The sequence below is a fragment of the Phyllobates terribilis genome, unplaced genomic scaffold (genome assembly GCF_046119375.1).
Source record: "Phyllobates terribilis strain yellow unplaced genomic scaffold, ASM4611937v1 Scaffold_5__5_contigs__length_657084704, whole genome shotgun sequence".
NCBI lineage: Eukaryota > Metazoa > Chordata > Amphibia > Anura > Dendrobatidae > Phyllobates > Phyllobates terribilis.
Window position 1 is genome coordinate 181,743,745 of NW_027362765.1, and position 24,580 is coordinate 181,768,324.

The following is a 24,580-nucleotide window of genomic DNA, read 5'->3' on the forward strand; positions in this document are numbered from 1 at the left end:
CACCTAACCTGACTGAAGAACAAGCCTAGAATATTTCATATCTCTTTTTAGGACAATCTACTTCTATTTTGTTCAACGACTACCAAATTACTAAATAAAGACCTTTGATCGACTATATATTTAAAGAAGTTGTCCGGTCCAAATCGATAAGTCTGCAGTCACTCTGTGTGACTGCAGACTTATGAATCCCCCCAGAGCAGACACTCTGTGCTGCGGGGATTGACCGGATTTTTTTTTTGCCCTCTCTTGTTGTATTCCTGATATAGTCACAGAACCAGATGACAAGAACACACGGCTAGAAACACGCATAGAGGATACCTGATGGAAACGATCAGCTGCACTCTTATGACCGATAGGGACCATGGAACGGTTTCCAGAAGTCCCGGCAGTTGCCACTAAGGCTGAGGGTCTTCCCTGCACCAGTACGTTTTCTTCTCCTTGTGATGTGCGCTGTAAATAGTCTTTATAATCTGTGTGTTGAGTCAGAGGGTGCTGCTTCTGAAATGAGGACACATCTACAAAGATGAAATTAGAGGCCAGTTTTACCAAATGTGGACAATAATAGAATATTAAAAGCAAAATAAAGAAGCTCAAAACCCACAAAATCTATGTCACCTCCTCTGTTGGTGCCTCAGCGGTAGGCCATGGTAGTATTAGTGTAGCAGTGCTTTTACTCATGCTTCATCCACTTTTCCTTCAAAAGTTCTGGACAAGACATTCTTTACTTTTCCTCCATTATCCTGATGTAACATTATTTATATGCTTACTTATACAGCACCATCATATTCCACAGCGCTTTACAGATATTGTCATTGCTGTCCACATGGGGCTCACAATCTAATTTCCCTATCAGTATGTATTTGGAGTATGGGAGGAAACCCACACAAACACAGGGAGAATATACAGACTCCCTGGAGATACTGTTCTTGGGTGAGATTTGAACCCAGGACCCCAGCGCTGCAAAGCAACCACTGAGCCACAGTGATGCTCAAACTTGAAATACCTTGGCACAGGGAGAGGTAGGACAGTAGTGTTTAAGGTCCATTCATATTAAATGGTCACCTTGATGTGGTTGGATGGCTTTGATCAATAAATATTAACTAAGTACCTTGCGTTTTTAATATTTACAGCAATATTGAAGTTCATGTATTCATTACCTGAAGTGTGGTGATGCATCGTGTATATATATATATGTTTGTATATTGGCCATATAGCATATTTGTGCACTGATACATTAATTTAGCACTAAAGGTGTGCGGGCCCTATTTTTTTTTTCTTTTTTGTAGTCCATGCTTGAAATACTCTATTTAAAGGTATGTTCCTAACTTGTTCAGTTATGGATGCCCACAGCACACATCATGAATATATAGTAAATGCAGATCCCTGGATCTATGTTGGGAATAGGACCCTGACACATGCTGCTGTCACAGGAGAGGTGGTTGAAATTCCTATTGATTTGTATGAGAACTGTGACCACATCTTCACTGAAAGCAGGTGAGCGATGCAGCCCATTCTCAAGATATTTGCAGATCCCATTGGAGTGACCCCTATCTACTATACATTATGCCATAAATATGTGAGATGGAATATCCCTTTAATTCCAACTGCAGTATACACTATATTATCCAACCAAGGACAATTCTGCAAGGAGTTTGTATGTTCTCCCATACATCGTATGTTTGTGTGGGTTTTCTCCTACACTCCAAAGACATACTGATAGGGAATCTAGATTGTGAGCCTCAATGGGGACAGTGATGGTGATGTTTGTAAAGTGCTGTCGAATTAATGGTGCTATATAAGTAAAATAAATAAATATAACTGAGCATAGTACACATGTAACTACTTTAATCAGTGTGATTGGAGTTGCTCAAATGAAAAGATGGCAGATATCCATCGAATGAGTAGTTAATTGGAATATCTTGGGCTTTGACTGTACTTACCCCGGAAGTTTCGGAAATTGTGCTCGAGACCATACACTGTGTTTTGATGCTTTTCTAAGGTTTCCAATAGCAGTTTCTCCTGTATATGCCGAGCATTACAAGTGTCCTGCTCCAAGTTCTTTCTGTGTTTCTCCCTGGACATAGCGGTCAGTGCAGACATCCATCGATTTACTCTCTTACTGTGCCATAGGAGAAGTAGGAGACTGACACAGGTCACCGCGGTAATAATCAAGAGATACATCGTCCTAAAAAGTAACACTGTGTAACTTAGTCATGGTAATGTATATGGGAGACTTCACATCCTGAAATGGATATACTGCGAAGAGGTGAGCCCTGGATTTGTTGGAAAAACCTTTTAAAAAGTGAAAGCCCACATTAGGCCATGTTCACACGTTCAGTATTTGGTCAGTATTTTACATCAGTATTTGTAAGCCAAAACCAGGAGTAGGTGATAAATGCATTAGTGGTGACATGTTTCTATTATACTTTTCCTCTGATTGCTCCACTCCTGGTTTTGGCTTACAAATACTGATGTAAAATACTGACCAAATACTGATCGTGGCCCTAGGGAGTTGTTAGGAATCCCACATCTTCTACAGCCGGGGTCCCGAGCCCTCGTATTGGAGGTATGTGAATGCAACAATGGTGACAACAGAAGAGTATTAGGGGGTCTACAAGGCATAGTTCACACGAGTGTGGAAAAAAATCATCTGAGGTTTTTTTTTCAAAATGAATGGACAAGTTTTCATTAGCATTATCATCCGTATGATGTTTATTTTTAGGCACCAGAATCACGCTAAGGCTATGTGCCCACGATGCAGAAATGCTCCGGATTTTTTCCTGAGCGTTTCTGCATCTCCCTGGCAGAAAAAACGCATGCGGATTGTACATGCGGATTGTACATGCGGATTGTACATGCGTTTTTCCTGCCAGGGACATGCGGATGTGAAGTGTTCTTCAAATGCATTTCCGTATGTGGGTTGTCAAGCGCTTTCCAAGCGCTTTTAGCATCACTTGGAAAGTGCTTGTCAACTTGGTCACACTATATAAATCCATGCAACCGGCATGGATTTATATAGTGTGACCAAGTTATACAGTCAAGTGACTGTACACACATCGTACGCACCCAATAAAAAACAGGACTCACAAATATGAGCCGTGACTCGTCTCTATCTACAAGAGAAAGTTATGAAGGTGGGAAGGAAAGAAATGGAACATGAAGAGGGGCCTGGAGCCGCCTGTCTGCACCTACAAATGTGGCACTATGACCAGGCGCAACCAAACGTGTCCCCGAAATGTGAAGACCTCCAACAGTGCAGGTGGCTGAGAGGGTGCACTTCCTAAATTAGTAATTTGTATGTAAAATTTGGATTTCATCACAGTTCACTGCAGTGCGACACTGTTGTATGTTCACTAATGGCAGAGCTGCGACAACACTGCTGATGCCGGCAGTCAGGCAGCCGGCACTGCACACACCGTGTATCCCACCCTCCACAGCACAAACCCGGGCGCACTGCGCAGGAATAGTCACTTACTTCCCGGTTCAAAATATTGAGTAGACTGGAAATAAAGACCGCCCCTTCTCATCACGTGCTTCAGCCTGCAGCCAATGACGGTGAAGATGACATGGGGCACACAAGGAGCCATGATTGTTGATGGCAAGGTACCCTTCTGTAGGCTAGGCTTCCTACACGGAAATGAGACGCCCTGTTGGCTGCTGGCAGACCTGCTTACTTCGCTGACACTAAGCGCTGTATTTAATGAAGCTGCCGGAGCTGCAGTTTACCGCGCTCCTTCCTATATTCTCAGCACCTCTCACCAACTATAATGCTTATTATAATAGCAGTATATACGTAAAACTGTCGCTGTGCTGGTGTTATTGCATTTCCAATTATGGCCGCTAGGTGTCCTCAGCTGTCAGCTTCTTAACAAGTAAACAACGATGACGTCGAGAGAAAAGAAAATGGCGATAAAATCATAGGGGAATAATTCAGCTGGAAAAAAGCAAAGTTTAATAAAATCATGGGTGTAGACGTAAACCATTTACAACTAATGGGAAGGTGTTCCATCACTCAGAAGTGGCTGGTTTTTCTAGGTCATCATTGGTAAATTACTACAATGCCAGTGATGAGTCACGTTGTTTTCCAGCAAAGCTCATGTTGATCATTTCAATGTTGCTTTGTATGTTTTTATTTCTATGAACAGCGCCACTTCTGCCAATAGGTTGAATCTGGTAGTGCAGCTCGGTCACTGACTTTTAAGGCTTATTCCCAAAATATTAAGTCATGCCTTATCCATAAGATAAGGGCTAACTTACTGATCGATGGGGCTCCGACTGATGGGAAGCTAAATGATGAAAAGAAAGCAGCTCTGGGATCTACAAAGCCCCATCTTACATGGAGCAGAGGGGCAGTCACCTTTCATAGTCTGTTGGACGGCTGGTGAAAGATGGGCAGCAATCACAGGGGTCCAGAGGTCATAACTTGCTCATCAGTGGGGGTATTGCCTATCCTATAGATAGCAGAGAACTTCTAAATATGCAAAAACCCTTTAAGAAACAAGTTCCAATACTAGAGACAGCACAGATAGGAGTAATACCGGCCACGACGTCTGCAGCCAACTTGTACCCATTATGTATATTTAAAAAAATAAATATATATATATATATGTATTCTTCAGCACCAGCACTTTCTCACTTATACTAATGACCTTCTCTGGATCTCTTATTTAATTTATTGATCACCCCGCCCCCCCACCCCTTTTATTTTCCTGGCCTGGTGTGTTCCAATTGGTACCTTGGAACACAGCATGCCCTTATCATTCATTTTTTCACCATGTTTTATTATATATATATATATATATTTATTTATTTATACACTAGCACTTCTCAATGATTTTTTATTTATTTAACATATATTGTATCTTGCATTGTATGTATATATATATATATATATATATATATATATATATACACACACTTATATTATGTTTTTGATTTATATCCTTGTCCGCTGTCATACCTATATGTAACATATGATGAGCTTCATGTCCTCTTTGTAGCTCCTGTAAATTTTGGCCCGGTATTTAACCTTGCAGGGTGCATCCCTGCACTTGCGTTCCACCATTGGAACGCATGTCTTCCAGCTATAGGCTTGCGAACTTTTGGGTATATCACTTCCAGTGGTGCGCGTTCCAATGGTGGAACGCACTTTCTATGCTTATGGGACTCGCGCCTGGATCATATTTCCAGTTTGCGGGCGGCGTGTGCTCCACGCTGGAACGCACCTCACCAAGTATGTGAGGATTTAATTATACCTTACCACCCACCAATGAAATTAAATAACATAAAATGAGCTTGTAGCATCCACTTATCAGTGGGCCCCTTGTTGAAGGGATAATCTGAATACATTCTATGATTGGTCAGAGGGACATACAGCTCTGGCAAAAATTAAGAGACCACTGCAAAATTTTCATTTTCTCTGATTTTTCTCTTTATAGGTATATTTTTGAGTAAAATGTACATTGTTATTTTATTCTATAAACTACTGACATGTCTCCGAAATTCAAAGCTAAAAATGTTGTATTTATTTGCAGCAAATGAGAAATCGTCAAAATAATAAAAAAGAAACAGTGCTTTCAGACCTCAAATAATGCAAAGAAAACAAGTTCTTATTCATTTAGAAACAACAATATTTATGTTTTAACTCAGGAACAGTTCAGAAATCAATATTTGGTGGCATAACCATGATTTTTAATCACAGCTTTCATGCATCTTGGCATGCTTTCCACCAGTCTTTCACACTGCTTTTGGGTGACTTTATGCCACTCCTGGCACAAAAATGTAAGCAGTTCTTCTTTGTTTGATGGCTTGTGACTATCCATCTTCCTCTTGATTGAAAACCTCTGGAATGTAATGGGGTTCAGGTCTGGAGATTGGGCTGGCCATGACAGGGTCTTGATGTGGTGCTCCTTCATCCACACATTGATTGACCTAGCTGTGTGGCATGGAGCATTGTCCTGCTGGAAAAAACAGTCCTCAGAGTGGGGGAACATTGCCTGAGCAGAAGGAAGCAAATGTTTTTCAAGGATAACCTTGTATGTGGCTTGATTCATACGTCCTTCGCAAAGATTAACCTGCCCAATTCCTGCCTTGCTGAAGCATCCCCAAATCTTCACCGATCCTCCACCGAATTTCACAGTGGGTGCAAGACACTGTGGCTTGTATGCCGCTCCAGGTATCCGTCTAACCATTAGACGACCAGGTATTGGGCAAAGCTGAAAATTAGACTCATCAGAGATTACCTTACTCCAGTCCTCTATGGTCCAATCCTTATGGTCTTTGGCAAACTTCAGCCTGGCTCTCCTTTGCTTCTCATTGATGAAAGGCTTTTTTCTAGCTTTACATGACTTGAGGCCTGCCTCTAGGAGCCTGTTACAAACTGTTCTTGCCGTGCACTTCACCCCAGCTGCCATTTGCCATTCCTTTTGTAGGTCACTTGATGTCATCCTGCAGTTGCTGAATGACATTTGAATAAGATGACGGTCATCCTGGTCAGTGGAGAGTCACTTTCGCCCTCTGCCGGTCTGAAACTTTGTTGTCCCCAATGTCTGCTGCTTGACCTTGTTGTAATGGACTGCCTTCTGATAAATTTTAATAATGGAAGCATCATGACGCTCACTGTATCCCTCTGCTAGTAAAGCCAGAATTGAGCCCTTCTTTTCCTCACTGAAGACTTTTCTTTTCAACTCCTTTGCCATGATTAAAAATTATTTTTTCATTCAAATTACTTTTGGGCTATTCCTAGCACTTGTTTTGCCATCCAGCTTGTCCTATTGCAAGAGGATTCTGAAGACCAGAGCAGTGTTTTTTATACTTTCCCTCGTTACATAAGATTTGGGTCAGGTGATCACCTAATCAGAAGCACATTAAGTAGAATGAGGTGGACTGTGGTTGGAATTCAACTGACACTGGAATGGAATGGCTGTCAGACATGTAGAGATGGGGATTTTTAGAAAACTGTGCACTGGTCTCTTAATTTTTGCCAGAGCTGTATGTAGAACATTACCCTTGCTCTTTCTTACCATATACTCCTTGAAAAAGCCATATGGCGATATGGCGTTGGAGGTTGTGGTACTTCATTATATGGTATTTATTCCCTGCTATGTGTTTATTTAGGCATGTTAAGTATTTAGTTTAGCACTCTAATTTATATATATCCACTGTGATTTACTTACCTTTATTTCTAGTTGCTGCTATACATATTTATTGCACTTCAACACAGTCTGGATTTGCCTCTTATCTGATTTGTTTAAGTGTATTTTTATTTACATTTGTATTTTTTTTAATTATTACATTAATATTTTAAATGATTTCATGGTTATTCATTATTTGAGTAGGGTTTTTTAAAAAAAAAAGTTTAACCCCTTAACAACATCTGACGTACTAATACGCGTCTGTGCCCTGGGACTTAAGAGCCAGACCCGTATTAGTACGTCATCGCGATCGCACGCGCACACAGGCTGTGCGGGCGCGATCGCCGCCGGGTGTCAGCTGATTGTCACAGCTGACACCCGGTACTATGTGCAGGGAGCGGTCCTGCACCGCTCCCAGCACATTAACCCCTGCGATGCTGCGATCGAAGTCGATCGCGGCATTGCGGGGGCAAGGGGAGGTGATCGACGATACTCACCTCCTCTTCCGGCTTCCAGCGCAGTCTGCAAAGGCTTCCCGGGTGTTGCCATGACGACCCGATGTCATCATGACAACATCCGGGTCACCAGACAGCAGGAAGATTGTTTGGACATGCGCAGTGCATCTCCAAACAATCTTCACACTGTGCACCGCTGATAGCCTGCATGGCATAGGGATGGTGCTGCATTCCTGTGCCATGCAGGTAATCAGAGAAAAAAAAGTGAAAGTCCCAGAGTGGGACAAAGTAATAAAGTGTATAAACTGTCTGAAAGTGGGAAAAAAAAAAAAAAATTTGCAAAAATATAAAAAAAAATAAAAAAATAATCCACCAAAAATAAAAATATAATGTACCCATCAATAAATATTATTATAAAAAAAAAAAAACAAGAAAAAGTACACATATTTGGTATCGCCGCGTCCCACTAGTTAACCCCTTCAGTGAACACAGTAAAAAAAAAAAAAAAAAAAACGAAGCAAAAAACAATGCTTTATCACCATACCGCCAAACAAAAAGTGGAATAACACGCGATCAAAAAGACGCATATAAATAAAAATGGTACCGCTGAAAACATCATCTCGTCCCGCAAAAAACAAGCCGCCATACAGCTCCATCAGCCGAAAAATAAAAAAGTTATAGCTCTCAGAATAAAGCGATGCTAAAAAATATTTTTTTCTATAAAATAGCTTTTATTGTGTATAAGCGCCAAAACATAGAAAAATGATACAAATGTGGTACCGCTGTAAACGTACTGACCCGAAGAATAAAGCTGCCTTATCAATTTTACCACACGCGGAACAGAATAAAAAAAAAAATTCCTGAATTGTTGGTTTTTGTTTATTCTGCCTCCCAAAAATCGGAATAGAAAGCGATCAAAAAATGTCACGTGCCTGAAAATGGCACCAATAACAACGTCAAGTCATCCCGCAAAAAACGAGCCGTCACATGACTGTCTGCCAAAATCTGGAAAAATTATAGCTCTGAAAATATGGCGATGCAAAAACTAGATTTTACAAAAAATGCGTCTTTTAGTGTGTGACAGCTGTCAGTCATAAAAACCCCATATGATTCTGGCATTGCTGTAATCACACCGACCTGAAGAATAAAGTCGTCTAATCACTTATACCGCACAAGGAACGGCGTCAAAAATAAACTCTTGGGTTAGGATTGGGCTAGGGTTAGGGCTGGGTTTGGGGCTAGGGTTGTGCTGGGGCTAGGGTTAGTGTTGTGCTAGGGCTAGGGTTGTGCTAGGGTTAGGGCTGGGGTTGGGATTTTTTTCAAAAGTAAGAAAAAAAGATGACGATATGGCGACTAGTGTTGAGCGCAAGTGCTCGCTACTTGAGTTTGCATCGGGTGCTCTGGTATGCATTGAGTATCGTGGGTATTTGAGTGACATGCTCGAGTCTCTGCCCCATATGCTTCGCGGCCAAAAAAACTTTGCGGGGATTGCCTGCCATGCACGAGCGATACCCGCATGTTTTTTTTTGGGTGTCTAATAACCGTGAAACATGCGGAGCAGGGACTCGAGCATGTCACTCGAGCACACGCTGTACATGGTGCATACCTGAGTACCCGATGCAAACTCAAGTAGCGAGCACTTGCGCTCAAGAATAATGACAACTTATTCAATATGATGACCTAATGTAAACAAATTCTGTGCCGTACCTCTGGGTTCAAAATGTTCACTATACACCTTAATAAAATCCTTGAGGGGTATAGTTTCCAAAATGGGGACACTTGTGGGGGAGCTCCACTGTTTAGGCACATCACGGGCTCTCCAAACGCGACATGGTGTCCGCTAACGAATTGAATGGAAAATCGGCTCAAATTGTTAGCGGACGCCATGTTGCGTTTGGAGAGCCCCTGTGTGCCCAAACATTGGAGCTCCCCCACAAGTGAACCCATTTTGGAAACTAGACCCCCCAAGGCACCTATCTAGATGTATAGTGAGCACTTGGAACCCCCAGGTGCTTCACAAATTGATTCGTAAAAATGAAAAAGTGAAAAAAAAAAACACTTTTTCATTTTTATGAATCAATTTGTGAAGCACCTGGGGTTCCAAGTGCTCACTATGAATCTAGATAGGTGCCTTGGGGGGGTCTAGTTTCCAAAATGGGGTCACTTGTGGGGGAGCTCCAATGTTTGGGCACACAGGGACTCTCCAAATGCAACATGATATCCACTAACAAATTGAATGGAAAATCGGCTCAAATTGTTAGCGGACACAAAAAGAAAAAGTGGGCACTGCTGGGGAATAATAATCACAAATAGAAAGGGGTGCTACAGTAACCTGATGTAAAGACATGCATCTAGATTGGCTCCCACTCCCGAGAAAAAATACTGACCGAATACTGACCAGATACGGATAGTGGCGCCTTGGTCTAATAGTGACTCTTATGTTTAGGTCTTATTTATTATTTCATTTGTGCCTTTAAGTTACCTTTACATGGTTTCGTCTTTTCTTTTTTTGTTTGACAATGTGGGTGTGGATTTCCTTTCCTTCAGTTTTAGTCCAATTCATCATTTGTCATTTTTTGAAATATCAAAAAAAATATTTGTTACGCAGTTGCTCTCTAGCACTAGTTGAGCACAAATCTGTCTAATTTTATTAATGCACAGTTGACAACTAATGTGCTATATATGAAAGGGTTAAGTGAAAGCATCTTTCATTTTCCACCAAATGCTTCAGCATACATGTGCCATTTTGAAAAATTTGGCGCAGAAAACAGAAAGAAATACTGCAAGACAAAAAAGAAGTCACTTGAAAGAAAAAAAAAAAAGCAGAACAACTTGCAACTGACCAGGCAGCATTGCCTTGGCAGGAAAATGCTCTGGCTCTAAACACCAACCCTCTGGTAGCCCTGGTCTTTTGTGTGACTGACGGGTTCAGCAATCGTCTGCATCGTGCTTACTGGGGATAGTCACTGCACTTGCGCCACCCCAGGAGTGCACGCGGCAAGGGAAGAATTATGGCAAATGCATACTGGATCCGTCAGTCAACACTAAAGAGAAGGGGGTCTGCCTGACTTGGGAACGCATGCCTGTCACTTACAAGCTAATCTGCCTAAAGAATAAGGCCTCATTCAGATATCCAGGCTTTAGTTTTGTTTTTCTAATATGGGAATAAAATGATTTATTTTCAGCAGAGTGCTGGATCAGATTTTCAGCAATGTTTGGTCAGTGTGTCTGTCGTTACCAGCAGTGATTTTCTCATATGGCAAAAAAAATAAGTAAAACTGAAAAGCTTCTCCTTCCCATTACAATGTTAAACACGGACAGTACACAAATTTCCATATGGATGTCCCTGTGCCCGATTTTCAAGGACCTATAAACTTGTATGGTTGATTTTGATCCATAACACTGCAAAAAAATAACATACAGGTCTGATTTTTATCCAACACTCAGTCTGCAAAAATTAACAGGGCCATATGAACAGCCCCATAGATTAATGGGTATATGTAATCTGTGAACCACATGGATAGAATATAAATGTTTAAAATGGACGTCTGAATAATGCCTAAAAGTTAAATTTTTTTCAACAATTTTAGGTATATCAAAAAAATAAAAAAATCCAGAAGTCCGCTACCTGATGTAGCCATGAGTCTGATGGGGGGGATATCTGCTGACAGACTCCCATCTATATGAATGCTGAAATTCTAGAAGATTGCATGTGATATAAACTTGTGAACGGAAATAAAAATACAAAGCACTCCATTTGATAACAACGAAAATGTAACCAATTTTTAATTTCATAATGGAAAATACATTTTATTTCCAAAATAAAAGTCACAGATGCACAAAACACAATGTAATTTGCTGAATAAAAGAGTAAATATAGAACAGGGAAAGACACTTAACAGCAAGGAGCAGGCAAACATAACAGATTTTAGGAAGCAGATACCTTTCAAACATTCAAGAGAAAAAGTAAAGAAAACCCAACAAATACTCCCTATGTAATAATTGGGGTGTAAGTAGGAGGCTGTATTGACACGATCGACCTCCTATTAAATGAAAAAAAAAATCAACATACTGTACTAACTTTTGACCAACCTATGGCTAATAAGTAGCTAACTGATATTAATGTGGATGAAGTTGCGATATTTCCTAATAAACCTATTGTGTACTAATAAATCAGAAATACCTCTCCTTTCCATGAGAATTTAAAAATAAAATAAATAGAAAAGTACTAAGATATGGCCAGAAATGTATCTACCATATTAAGGGAGTAAAACTTTCAGCTTCTTTAAGGCACACCTAACCACATTAAAGAACCAGTGGCAGGTCGTAAAACTAAATAGGTTCGCTGAGATTGGCTTTGTCATCTGGTTTGTGTGTAAATAGTTCTCTCCTCAGAAACCTTACATAAAAATCCAACATTCAAAGAAACATCTTGTATCGTATATGGAGAGTTGTATCTAAAAAGGTTTGTATGTACACATTATACATCTGTCCTGAGTGCTGATCATTAGTTTGTCTTCAAGATCAATTCAGTATTATGAGGTTTTTATACAACAGTAGAACCGTGAGAATACAATTCTTACATCGCTAAAGAGTTTAAAGGGGTCATCCATTTTGGACAACCCCCAACAATCTAAAGGATCCCTTTTGCAATTAACGGATCCCACGAACTGCCATTACCGCCAGGGAGTGTTCCTTTCTCCTACAGCGACACTGCAGGAGAAATGAGGTACTACATAGCGACAACTGAAATCAGTAGGATGTTAATATAATGCTCCAGAAGGGAAAGATGCTCTTTGAGGCAACTTTGTACTGTAGGCGAAAGCCACGTGGCCCAAATGGAGGATCACCCCTACATCTGTATATCCTAAGGCTATGTGCAGACAGTTTGCTTTTTCTTTGATGCGCTCAAAAGAGAGTTTTTTTTCAAGGAAAAAACTACTTTAGGAAACAATCTGTTGGAGAATTTACTTTAGGAAACAATCTGTTGGAGAATTTACTTTAGGAAACAATCTGTTGGAGAATTTACTTTAGGAAACAATCTGTTGGAGAATTTACTTTAGGAAACAATCTGTTGGAGAATTTACTTTAGGAAACAATCTGTTGGAGAATTTTTCTTTTCCTGAAGCAGTTTTGAAGAGTCTTTTTTTTAAGCTTTTTTTATTGTTTTTTTCTTTTGCAGCTGTTTGCCTAGATGTGTCAAATTTACAGCGGATACAGAGGAATCTGCCTGAAAGTAGTGACATGCATTCCCCCCCCCCCCGAGTGTTTTTCATAACCTTAAGAAAAAAATACTGAAAATGCTCTATATGTGAAACAGCAAAGCAAATATTGAAATGAATAGGAAGAGTTTTTCAAGTGTTTTTTTAGACTATTTTTGAGGTGTTTCCACGCCAAGAAATATCCTCAAGGAAACTGTGTGTGAACATAGCCTAAGAGAAGTCAGCAGAGGAATATTTTTTTTGAATACGGGAGAAATACTATGCAAATTTTAGAATTCCTTGACTAGGCCTTGTTCAGACTTGATGAAAATTTCCATAAAATATCGATAATTACACTATAGTCAAAATATGGCATGGGCTATTAAGTGGTTGGACTATTTCTATCAATCTTTTTGAAGGCCAATATTTTTTTACTTTTGAGTACTGAATTCTAGGAAAGAATACAAGCCACAGAAACATTTAACAGATTGAACTAGTAATGATTAAAAAAACCTTTCCTGCCGTTGCTGAACCTATAACTAAAATATATACATATACACAGTAGCTTAAAAAAAACAAAAAAAAAACACATGGTATAAGAGAAGTGAGAGGCTATTTCTGCTATGCTCTGGTTGTGAACTTACAGGGCTGATAACCTGCCTTCTGGCAGCAATATGAAAATGGATGCCAACTTAGAAGAAAGTGGTGTCACCATAAAAAAATTCTGAGAAGGCAAAAACAACAAGAAGAGATTATGGAGAGCTTAAATTGAGGTCCAGAAATGCACAATAATCTTACAAAAGAAAGGCACGGACAGAAGAGTGTGTGGCATTTCCTGACCAAACTTGCTCTCAGACTTTCGCAATATAGGGCAGCAATCCAGGGATGTTAAAAATTTGACACAGTAATCAAACATTTTTGTAAAAATTCTATTATCTACCATCCTTACAAAAGTCAGTTACTTGAAGGACTCCGTTCCTGAACTGACTTGAATGATCCGAGATACCCTTTATCCACTGGGACATTACCTACAAAAATAAGGCCCCCTTCACACACATCCATTATTATAGTTTAAAGTCTGGAAACCAACGTAAAAACATTCCATTTATTAAGATAGAATGTTTTTTTGCTTTGACCAAGAGAGACAATATTCCGCTCCAGTCTCTGCCTTCATGTCAGAGGCCAATTGGTCTCAAAGAGAACCTGACAGCTGATACATGCTGCCTGATCCACGAGCAGCATGCATCAGGCACTGGCTGCATGATCTCAGTCAGGTATGTTGAATCTGAAACGCTGCAGTTTTTTAGAGAAAAATAGACTTATCAAAACGCCAAGGACCGAGCAGCTTAGGAGGGTAGTCAGACATTCCAGGACAGGGCAGCTGGCGGGAACCCTCCTTTCCTGTCTAAAACGCTGCACTGCGCAGAGTCAAACATACCTGGCTGAGATCATACAGCCAGTGCCTGATACCTGCTGCTAGTGAATCGGGCAGCATGTATCAGCTGTCTGGTTCCCTTTAAATAAAATCTTTTCATAGGTAACTATGCATGTACTGCCAGTCAACCACACTCAAAAGATGGTTGTCGTATGGCACGCTATATCTAATCTAGCGCTGCATGTCTCAAAGCGGAGTAGAGGAAGGGACAAACATCTTGGCAGCAGTCAAGACATATCGTCCTCATCTGATTTGGTTGCATCAATCAGATTGTTCATGCAAAGTGAAGGCGAAAGAAGTTGGTGCCACTGATAGCCTTAGGGCCACCATTGGCCCCACCACCTAATGTGATCACATTTATGTCTATATATGTGTGTGAACTATTTCCAGTATACTGATACAACAGATCTGATTTACCATGATGTTACCAGCATATTTTTTTTTACTTTACACTAATCAGTAGAAAGAGCAACATGTGACTTTCTAGGTATTAAAAATATATATATTTATCTTTCTGCATGGCTTTTCTTATATAACATAGATAACAAGTGCTGAGATCTATGATAATAATGTGCAAAATGGCTTCAGAGTCACAGCTGTGTTTTTGGTATATGCAAAAATTTATGTTGGGTGCCATACCTCACCCAGATTGTTTAAATCCATAGCTATCCAGACAAGGAAACTAAAAGCTGCCCATATCTGAAATAGCGGGCAACTGTATAGTTCTGTCACCCGACTCCCTCATGCGCATAAGTATTCCACAAAGAGCAGAAAAGGCCTCTGACAGACACGTCTGACAGCAGCTTATCTCCCCTAAAAACAAAGGCATCATCTGTCGGAGTCGGGAGGCCCCCATACATATCAAGTGGTCAGCCAGTCTCGCTGAAATCGGCAGGTTTGACTGACTTTCACAAAATAAGTATGGGGGCCTTAAATGTGTTATCTTTTTTTATAAAACTATCCAAATTTTATTGAAATATACAAAATGGGAACAAGATATTAGCTGTACCTTGTATATAACAAAAAATACATTATCTGACCATCAGTGTCCTGCTTCTACTCCCATATCTACAAAGATTAAGGGGTAGAAAGGTATAAGATTACCCCAGGAACAGCGTCACTTTTGTTTTTGCACCATGTCTGGAATTACATCTGGGCTTCATTCACTTGCATAGAGCACAGCTGCAATACCAGTCATGACCCTTAGACAAGAGTGGCGCTGTTTTACAAAAAAATAGCTGAGTTTTTTTCCCCCAATCTCATCCTCATTTTACTGGAGGTCTGGAGAGTCACTATCATCTTTGCTAACTGGACCACTAGCAAAAGCTTCACTTTACAAGTAAGGCCATTCATAGGACACTGTCTTGTTTATATAATTTGCCCTCAATCACATAACACAAGCAAGCGGATGATGAGAGTACATGCTGCACCCTGTCCTGAGGAAATAGATATTTTTTTTTGTATAAAAAGTGACCAGCTTGTGATAAAATAGGAAATCACATACCATTACCATATCTCATGGAGCACGATTGTGCCAAAATCTCCAATCACTACAGTGTCAGTGTAAACAATATGAGGAATAATTATAAAACTTTGTGCAAATGAAAAATTCAATGAGTTGCACATTGACCACGTCACTTTTCACATTCTTGCACAGCTAAAGAAACATGTCAGCTTGGCTCAGGTTAGTTGCCACCCTTACTAAAGCCAGGACTTAGGTTTAGGTCATATCTTAAGATAAGTGACCATTAAGGGTGAGGTCCCATAAACATATATTGCACAGATGCGAAATGAATTATCGCTGGCTGGCACCCCACCAATCACTAGAACAGGAGACACCCCTTTAATTCACACAAAGTACACTTTAATCAATAGATCTTGTAATAAAAATAAGTTCCACAATTGGATGTTAAATAAAATGTTCCTGTGCTGAGATAATCTTATAAATGTGCTCCTGCTGTGTACTGTGTAATGGCTGTGTCTGACTGTGCAGGAACATGGTCTGATCATACCACATCTCCTGGCAATGGAGAAAGCAAAAGAGTATACAGACAGGACAGCACGGGATCACTGATGCTAGTTTCTTTAAGGAAAAAGCATTTCCCTGCCTATTTAAAAACTTGTTTTACCTCACAGAAAGAATCAGCTGTGACCCCCTGCTGTCCTGTCTGTATACTCTCTTTCTTCCTCCCCTGCCAGGAGATGTGGTATGATCAGACCATGTTCCTACACAGCCAGAAACAGCCTATACAAAGGGGCACATATATAAAATTATATCGGGACAAGAACTTTTTTTTTTTTTTAACATCCAGTTGTGGAACTTATTTTTATTCTAACATCTATTAATTAAAATGTACTTTGTTCATGGGAAAAACCCTTTATGTCATAGCCCTTGACTGGAGCAGTGGTCACACATGATCACCAACGCTTCATTCACACATGGGAATTTGGGCTCCTTGTTCTCGGGATTAATGTATCCGGACACCCACCAATCATGCATTTACCATCTATCCTGTGGTTAGGTGGAATGTCGTTTATGGGACAGTCCCTTTACATTAAGGGCAATATACACCCTTGTATCAATATTTTTGTTCTAATGAGGCTGTGTGCCCACGATGCGTTTTTGGTGCGTATTTGCAGCGCGTAAACGCTCCAGAAACGCATTGCATACCTTATCCCATGACTTCCTATGACATTCTGCAAGTTCTGTGCACGGTCAGGATTTTTTCTGTGCAGGTTTTACTCGCAGAAAAAATACGGACATGACCAATTCTTGTGCGTTTCTGCATGCAGATTTGCCTATACACTGCATTGGAAAAACGCATGGCAAATACGCATGTAAAAAACGCATGCGTTTTTCTGCCAAGGAGATGCAGAAAGGCTCAGGAAAATTTCTGCTTCATTTCTGCATCGTGGGCACTAAAGCCTAAATCTACAATATTCTCAACTAAAAAATACAAGTTAAAATCCTATAGACCCGCTGTGGACCTGTGTCTGCATAGTACCAGGCTACAAACAACCTGTCTCATCCTGTAGTCATACTGATAGTCATCAGTCCTCTTTTTTTTTTAGTAATACACATTTGGCTACAAAAGAAAAACTGAAAATTGATGGCTGGCAATAATAATTAGGCTATATATTATCTGTCTGTACTTTGCAGTGTTTCCTTATATTACATTTTAGATGTATTAGAACAATAACAAAAATTGGACTCAAAGATGAACCTTCCCTTTAAGGTTAGTGCTGTATGCTAGTACACAAGTCGTGGTAAAATAGCGGCATTACCGCAGGTAATGTTTCCCTAAAAAAACACAGTTGAAGGCAAACTTGTAGACCTTGCAAAAGTCTAACCTGGTCTCAAAGGAAAAAAATGAGGTTGCATTGTGAGAATGTCATGTCACTGTATCGTGCAGGCCATGCAGCCTGAGCCTAAGGGGGCAACCCAAGGGGGGTCATCTATGTAAAGATGTTTGACAAACCTAAAAGTATGGTATCTGAAAATGGTATTGCAGTGCTAAAATAGAAATAGCTATTCTTTTACAAGTTGCCAAGTGTCTATTCATAACGAGGGACATTTTGAGCCTCTAAGTAGAAATGAAAGGGGTGTCACCCATGACATACACCGCTTGATTGACACTGCAGGATTCATTTCTTGTGCACTGATGGGAAACTGTAAAAATTAAACGGGATCTCTTATGGGAATGAAGAATGTGGTTGTCATGTACAAGACAAGATGATTGCAGGTCAGATATCTCATAGGAAGCTGTCCAGACTTTGTGAAGTCATGGCAAGATTCCTCTTGTGTTTGGCACATGCCATGCTGTCCCTGTGTTCTGGCTGTAATAAGGTACTAGAATACATTTCTGGAGATCTTTTCATAATGTTCTCAGTATCAATGAAGCCATTTCAGAAAAGTGGAAACAAACAAAAAGAAAAGTAATAAAATAGAAACATTTCATATAATTAGTTATATTTTGAAGTATATATATATATATATATATATATTTATATATATATTTAATGTTAAATAAACTTAAAACCCTGATTAATCCTAAGAAGGGTTAATTTATATTAGCTCTCTCATCTATCCCCCATACTGGGGCTCAGATATGGAAGAGAACGCTCTACATATCGTGAAGTAAACATGATTGACATCTAGCTTGATCCGAATTTCCGCTGACTACGGCCTTTACACTGCTTGTGGCTAATTGTGCTGCAACATTACACAATCCACTCAAGCAGTGTAAGGGATATATACTGACAAAAAAATAAAAATCCCAAACAAAATAATAAGTAAAGAGGTTGTTCACCCTCTGTATGACCTACTTATACCCCCATACCATAGGGGAATCCTCTCTCAACATAACACCAGCTGGCAGCCATAAGGGCATTTCGGTTTTCAGGATGGGAGACTCAATGTGCTCAGTTCCTGTCCATTACAACACTGACACGCAACTCCATAGACGACGTGTGGATGGAACTGAAGACCAAGTCTCCTCCTGTGCTGCAGGTTAAAGCACAATATGACTTATCTTCAGAAGAAAGGCGGTCAGGGCATCACCACCCCCAGAATGGGTATTAGAATATAATGTGAGATACAGTTTTCTTGTCAAAAAGTACCATAAAATAAACAAAAGAAAATAAAACCTACTGATCACCATGCACAAGATACCAAAATTAAATTTTTGTGAAAACCATTCACATTTTTGGAGGCAGTGAGGTGCGGGTTAGGACTACATCAGGATTGGGCATGAGGAATCCACTGGCTGTTATCCATGGGTCTCCGGAGCAGCTCTTCCACATGCCTTGCGACATCCATACTATCATCTAGGTCAAAGTCGCCATCAGGATCCAAAACAGAGTCAGGACTGCGGGGAAGAAGACAAAATGCTTTCAGTCTGGTAAAAAGGAGCCACATCCCCTCTGACAAGAAACTACTCTTTATACACTAAACTGAGCTATGAGGCAACAATAAGGTTTGTTCACATTTATAGAACGCCTATAGAAAGATGGGAAAGGTAAGGTTATTTACCAAATGACAAGATGTCATATTCATCACTACCTATTCTCCAGATAATGGTGAAACAGAAAAGTCGACGAGTCAGAAAGTGAATGTACCAGCAGATCAGCATCTGCTCATTGGAGGCAACATTCAGGTGACAAATACCCCCACCCTGATGTTGATATCACACTGGTGGGGGACACTAGCAGCGAGGGCAGAGGCGGTCCAGTTTTTTTGTTCATTTATTTTTTACCCCATCCTGGGCTTATTTAGAAAATGTTAGTACTGGTAAAACATCTTCATTAGTCAGTCTCCTGCAACTGAAATACACAGTATATGGGATTACAGTTTTCAGCTGAATTTCACTCCTACTTATTCACAACACAACAGTCTATATCTCCAGAAATAATATGACTATTCTTGAGACATGGAGAACTTTGTCTGGATCCCATATTAACTACAGTACTGTGCAAAAGTTTTATGCAGGTATGGAAAAAATGCTGCAAAGAAAGAATATTTTTAAAAATAAAAATATTAATCTTAAAATGCAAAGTGAACGAACCAAAAAATTCAATTAAATCAGCCTTTGGCTTCAAAACCGTATCAAAGCATCAAATCTCCTAGGTACACTTGCACAGTAATTGAAGGAACTCAGCAGCAAGGCTGTTCCAAACATCTTGGAGAACTAACCACAGATCATTATGGATGTAGAACTGCACAAATCCTTCTATCTCTTCATGTAATCTCAGACAGACTTGATGATGCAGAGATCAGGGCCATGTGGAGGCTATATAGTCACTTTCAGAACAATTTTTTTTTTTTCCCTCTGAAGATAGTTCTTAATGACACTGGCTCTACATTTGGGGTCATTGTCCTGCTGCAGAATAAATTTGGATCCTAACATATGCCTCCCTGATGGTATCACATGATGGATAAGTAGCTGCCTTTATTTTTCAGCATTGAGAATACCGATAACCCGGACCTGCTTTCTGTTTGAGCCAAATATTTTGACTCATCAGTCCAGAGCACCTGGTGCTGATTTTCTGTACCTCAGTTCCTAGGTTTTCATGCATAGTTGAGTCGCTTGGCCTTGTTTATATGTAGAAGGTATGGTTTTTGATTGCAATTACTCTATGAAGACCACTTATGGCCAGACTTTTCTTAACAGTAAGTGCGTGTAGCTGAGACCTACTAGTTGCTGCTAATTCTCAGCTGATGGCACTGCCGGACATCTTCTAATTTTGATAGGAAGTAAGAATGTGTCTTTCATCTGCAGCATTAAGTTACCTTGGCCGACCACCTCGTCTACTGTCCTCAACGTTACCCGTTTATTGGTGCTTCTTCAAAAGAGCTTGAACAGCACATCTTGAAACCGCATTCTTCTTTGAAATCTTTGCATAGGACAGATCTTTGCTGATGCAATATAACTACCATGTGTCTTATTACTGTACTAAGTCTTGCCATGGTCTATGACCTGTGACATGAAATGGTCAAACAACCTCACCATTATAGTAAAGGTTGGTTGTTCCTTACCCAGTTTAAAGCCTCCTACACAGCTGCTGTTTCTGTTTCAGTTAATGGTTGTGTTTCAGCCTACATATGATCCTTATTACCTGTTTGGAAGAATTCTACAAAATCTCCGATTTTGGTGTAATTAGGACAGATGAAGTCTTGAAAGGCAGAGGGCGGTCATACCAAATATTGATTTGGATTTCTGTTTATTCAGTTTGAATTTTGTTAACTGATGAAACTAAACTATAAAAACTTCTATTTTGACATCATTCTTACTTTGTAGCAGTTTTTCACACCTGCCTAAGACTTTTAAACAGTACTGTGACACAAAGGCCCTGATTCATCATGGGGGGGGGGGGGGGGAGTTGTCACTTTCCTTATTTGTATTGTGGTATTAATTGCAGTTTGTGTTGCCAAATTTTTCAAAATGACGCACGCACTTTATGAATTTGGTGCAAAGTTATAAAAAAAAATACACCAGAGGGGGTACTGGAGTTGAATTGCACCAAATGTTGCAATTTTTTAAAAAGTCACAACTGATGAATGAAACGAAAACGTCTACAATCGTTAAACTCCATCCAGGAAATTCCAAAAAAAAAAACCAGGCGAGCACTAATAAAATAGACTTCAAAAAAGGTGCAAATACAATAATTCACTGATTGCAAACAAAATAAGGTGCAAAGCAAAAAACTAGACAAAAAATAAATATGTGCAAGAGCAACGATGAATCGGGGCCAATGTGCTTAAATGTAATTTGTTTCAGTCTCCTTTTTACAAGCTACTATATGACAAAAAAAGGAAATCTGATTTATCATATATTCTACATCAGTCTATTACAAAGCTGATAACTTACTTCTGCTGGTACAAGTTATAGTGTGACGGAGTACAAACTGCAGGGGATGGTGCCTGGTCCATGTAGCTGCTTGGTGGGATTACATCAGTGGTCACAAACCTTACAAAATGAAAAAAGATATGGATTTCTGAGCCATTTGTTCTAAACACAAAAAGTCATGATTTTTCTCCAAGCACGATATAATGTAAGTTATTCTCTATACTATAAGGTGTATGTACATTTACATTCAGTAAACAAAAGTATCATGGTCCATAATGGAACAGAAGATGAAGACTAAGGGGATCGGCCATCAATTCTTGTATTCTGGGATGATATATACATATAGAGAGTGGATGCTTACTCTGGGACCACTTGCTTTATGGCTGGCTTCACATATCCATCTGCTTTAGCTGCAGGGAATGAAAATAAAGAAAAATTAAATGACATACCAAGTATCACCAAACATCTCATTCATGACTGCTTATTATTACCAACAGACTAGAGTGAAAGGCAAACAAGTATACATGAAAATACTCAAGGAGACATAAAGCCTGACTGAGCACTTAGCTCACTTTATCAGGCCTTACATTTGAGTAACTAATATTTATGGACGGAGTAATATACAACTATAAACTATATTAGCATCTTATTGTTACCTAATATTAAAGGGAATTTACCCAACATAGATACCAATCTGAGTAGGTCACCAGGATGTACCCAAGTAACTATGGGCATCTCCCAGACCAGTGGGTAAAAGCAAATTCACGATCAGGGTTCCATCAATAACTGATCCCTCCATGCCAATTCCCCTTAGCTGACTGATTGGGAACACTTGCTGCATCCACTGCCCTTCTGTATTTCTTTAGGGGGTACAATGCATAAGGCGACCATTGGAGAAGCAGTGTTCTGCCTAGCAAAATTGTAGTACTATGGGTTGCAGCATTTTTGCAATAAGGGTGTGAATAGTGCAACTTCTACAGGTGAAGCCCATTGTTTTAATGCACTTTACCTGTACAAGCTGTGAATGGAGAATGAATTTATGTATATCTCAAAATCAGCAAAGCTAAGGATAGAAAGCTCCGTACAAAATGTGACAATCTAGGACCAATCACGTAAATGTGGAAAGCAGCTAGCTCATACGTGCATACACTTCTATTACTACAGACGGGTCAATCTTACAAGGATTGCAGAGCACTGGTGTGTAATACTTTGAGAACACTTCGTCTTTTGGCCTGTCAGGATACACATAGATGAGATAGTTCAGATCTCCAAGTCGGTCCGCCAGCGAACGTACTGAAAAATCTCGGCTGGTAAATGGCATCAGGTTCCACAAGGCCCTCTCCGCTAAACAGACACATTACAGGCGTGTTAGCTCATGAAGGGAAGCAAAATATCTGAATTTGACAAATTATGTCAGAATTGCAGCAAAAATTAAACTTTTACCATCAGCTGGACTAGGAAACATGACTAATACAAAGACTCATTTCTTTGAGAAAGGCGGAAACTTACGCAACTCAAACTTCCATGCAATTGTAATGCCTCCTATCTCTGAATCACTGAAGCGCAGAAGAAAAGTCCCATCCCTCTTGTTCACCAGCATATCATGAGCTTGCTGCTTGTTGACAAAGCCAAGAATAGCCCTAAAATAGAAAAAAAAGCTATGACGTTATAAAATGCCACAGTTAGGCAAAATGCTAAATTACACAAGCGATGGTAGCACTGAACCAGTGATTTATAGAATCCAAAGATAAGGAAAATGCTTAGAACACATATGTAGGTGCATGCAACACATTTTTATCTTTTTTGATAAACTACCACTAAGATTAGTTGTGACTGAGTATGTTCTGGAATCCATGCTGGCGAGACTTCCTTTAAACTACAGGATAGCAAAACTTAGAGGGAATGTTCATCTTTCATGATCATGTTACTTTTAGATTTAAAATTCTGTGCAAAATACATCATTAGAGAGATGCAAGCTTCACGTTTCTGATACAGAGATACAAATCAACTGAATAGACAGATTTAAAAAAGCCCTCTGCTGACCTTTCATAGCCCTAAACCGGTGCGTATGTGTATGTATTGTAATATGTCAGTGTGATAATGTACTCGCCTACCACATCTTCTCCGGTGACAAGCGCCACCCACTCCTCTTTGAAGTCATGTCACCTCTCTTCAGACTCTCCGCGTCACACCCAGATGTAGATTTTTCAATGTAAGCCTATGGAGCATCAGAACGAGGCCCCATAGGTTTCCAATGTAAAAGAGTCTTCCGAGCACAGATCGGAATCGCCATCACGTGACTCAGAAGAGAAGCGGGAACAGATAGATGTATACCGGAAAAAACTGTGTTAGGTGATTATATTAAACACACTTACACTACACTAGATACACATATACACAGGTTTAGGGAAAAAAAAAAAGTTTATGGGAGTCCTTTAAAAGAGAACAAATTTGCTGCCTCCAGTCGCTACTAGAGGGAGTAAGCTCCGGATTTGTCAATCTCTGGTACTCCCTCTAGTGGTGGTTCCACCAGGTTATATTTTTAATCTATGTCTATTCAGGAGATTTGAAGCCCTACATGAAAAAACGGAGCTCTGAGTAGTACAGATATATTATAGAATTACTCAACACTGAATGATAAACTAATTTCTGTAACATGAATCAAAAAGAAAAACGCAAATGTTTAGTGGTGGACATGCACTTAAAAGGACTTTCAGTTACAAATTAACATTAGAGACAAGGGCAAACAATTGCCAAAATTTGCAGTAGAAAACTTAGCATGTTTATGTGGGTAAGTGGTGAGGTAGGATCAGTGATAACGACATGCCACAGTGGCCTTTTGGCATTTCTGAACTATCCACAGTTCACACTTACCCATCATTCCAGTGAGGCTTTAAGTGCTTTTTCAACACTTCCATTACTCCATCAAACCACTGCCAGAAGGTATAATTCCATCCCGGCAAATTCTCCTGCGTAAAAGAAAAGACACATGATTCAAAAGCTACAGCTA

At 39.8% G+C, this 24,580-nt stretch overlaps 2 protein-coding genes across 2 annotated transcripts in view; both read right to left on the reverse strand.

Moving 5' to 3' along the window:
* GHDC (GH3 domain containing) overlaps positions 1-3,545 on the reverse strand; it is a 49,663-nt gene extending 46,118 nt beyond the window's left edge. Inside the window, exons 1-3 of the mRNA XM_073683562.1 lie at positions 3,476-3,545; positions 1,941-2,185; positions 319-515 (exon numbers count right to left, since the gene is read on the reverse strand). Coding sequence (XP_073539663.1) covers positions 319-515; positions 1,941-2,181 — 438 coding nt within the window. The 5' untranslated portion in view covers positions 2,182-2,185; positions 3,476-3,545. The remainder of the gene's footprint in view (positions 1-318; positions 516-1,940; positions 2,186-3,475) is intronic.
* A 7,799-nt stretch (positions 3,546-11,344) lies between these two features.
* Positions 11,345-24,580, reverse strand: part of LOC141272644 (signal transducer and activator of transcription 5B) — a 183,003-nt gene continuing 169,767 nt past the window's right edge. The window contains exons 15-20 of the mRNA XM_073683563.1: positions 24,445-24,539; positions 23,080-23,210; positions 22,750-22,914; positions 21,932-21,980; positions 21,592-21,690; positions 11,345-19,092 (exon numbers count right to left, since the gene is read on the reverse strand). Of these exons, the coding sequence (XP_073539664.1) occupies positions 18,963-19,092; positions 21,592-21,690; positions 21,932-21,980; positions 22,750-22,914; positions 23,080-23,210; positions 24,445-24,539 (669 nt within the window). The 3' untranslated portion in view covers positions 11,345-18,962. The remainder of the gene's footprint in view (positions 19,093-21,591; positions 21,691-21,931; positions 21,981-22,749; positions 22,915-23,079; positions 23,211-24,444; positions 24,540-24,580) is intronic.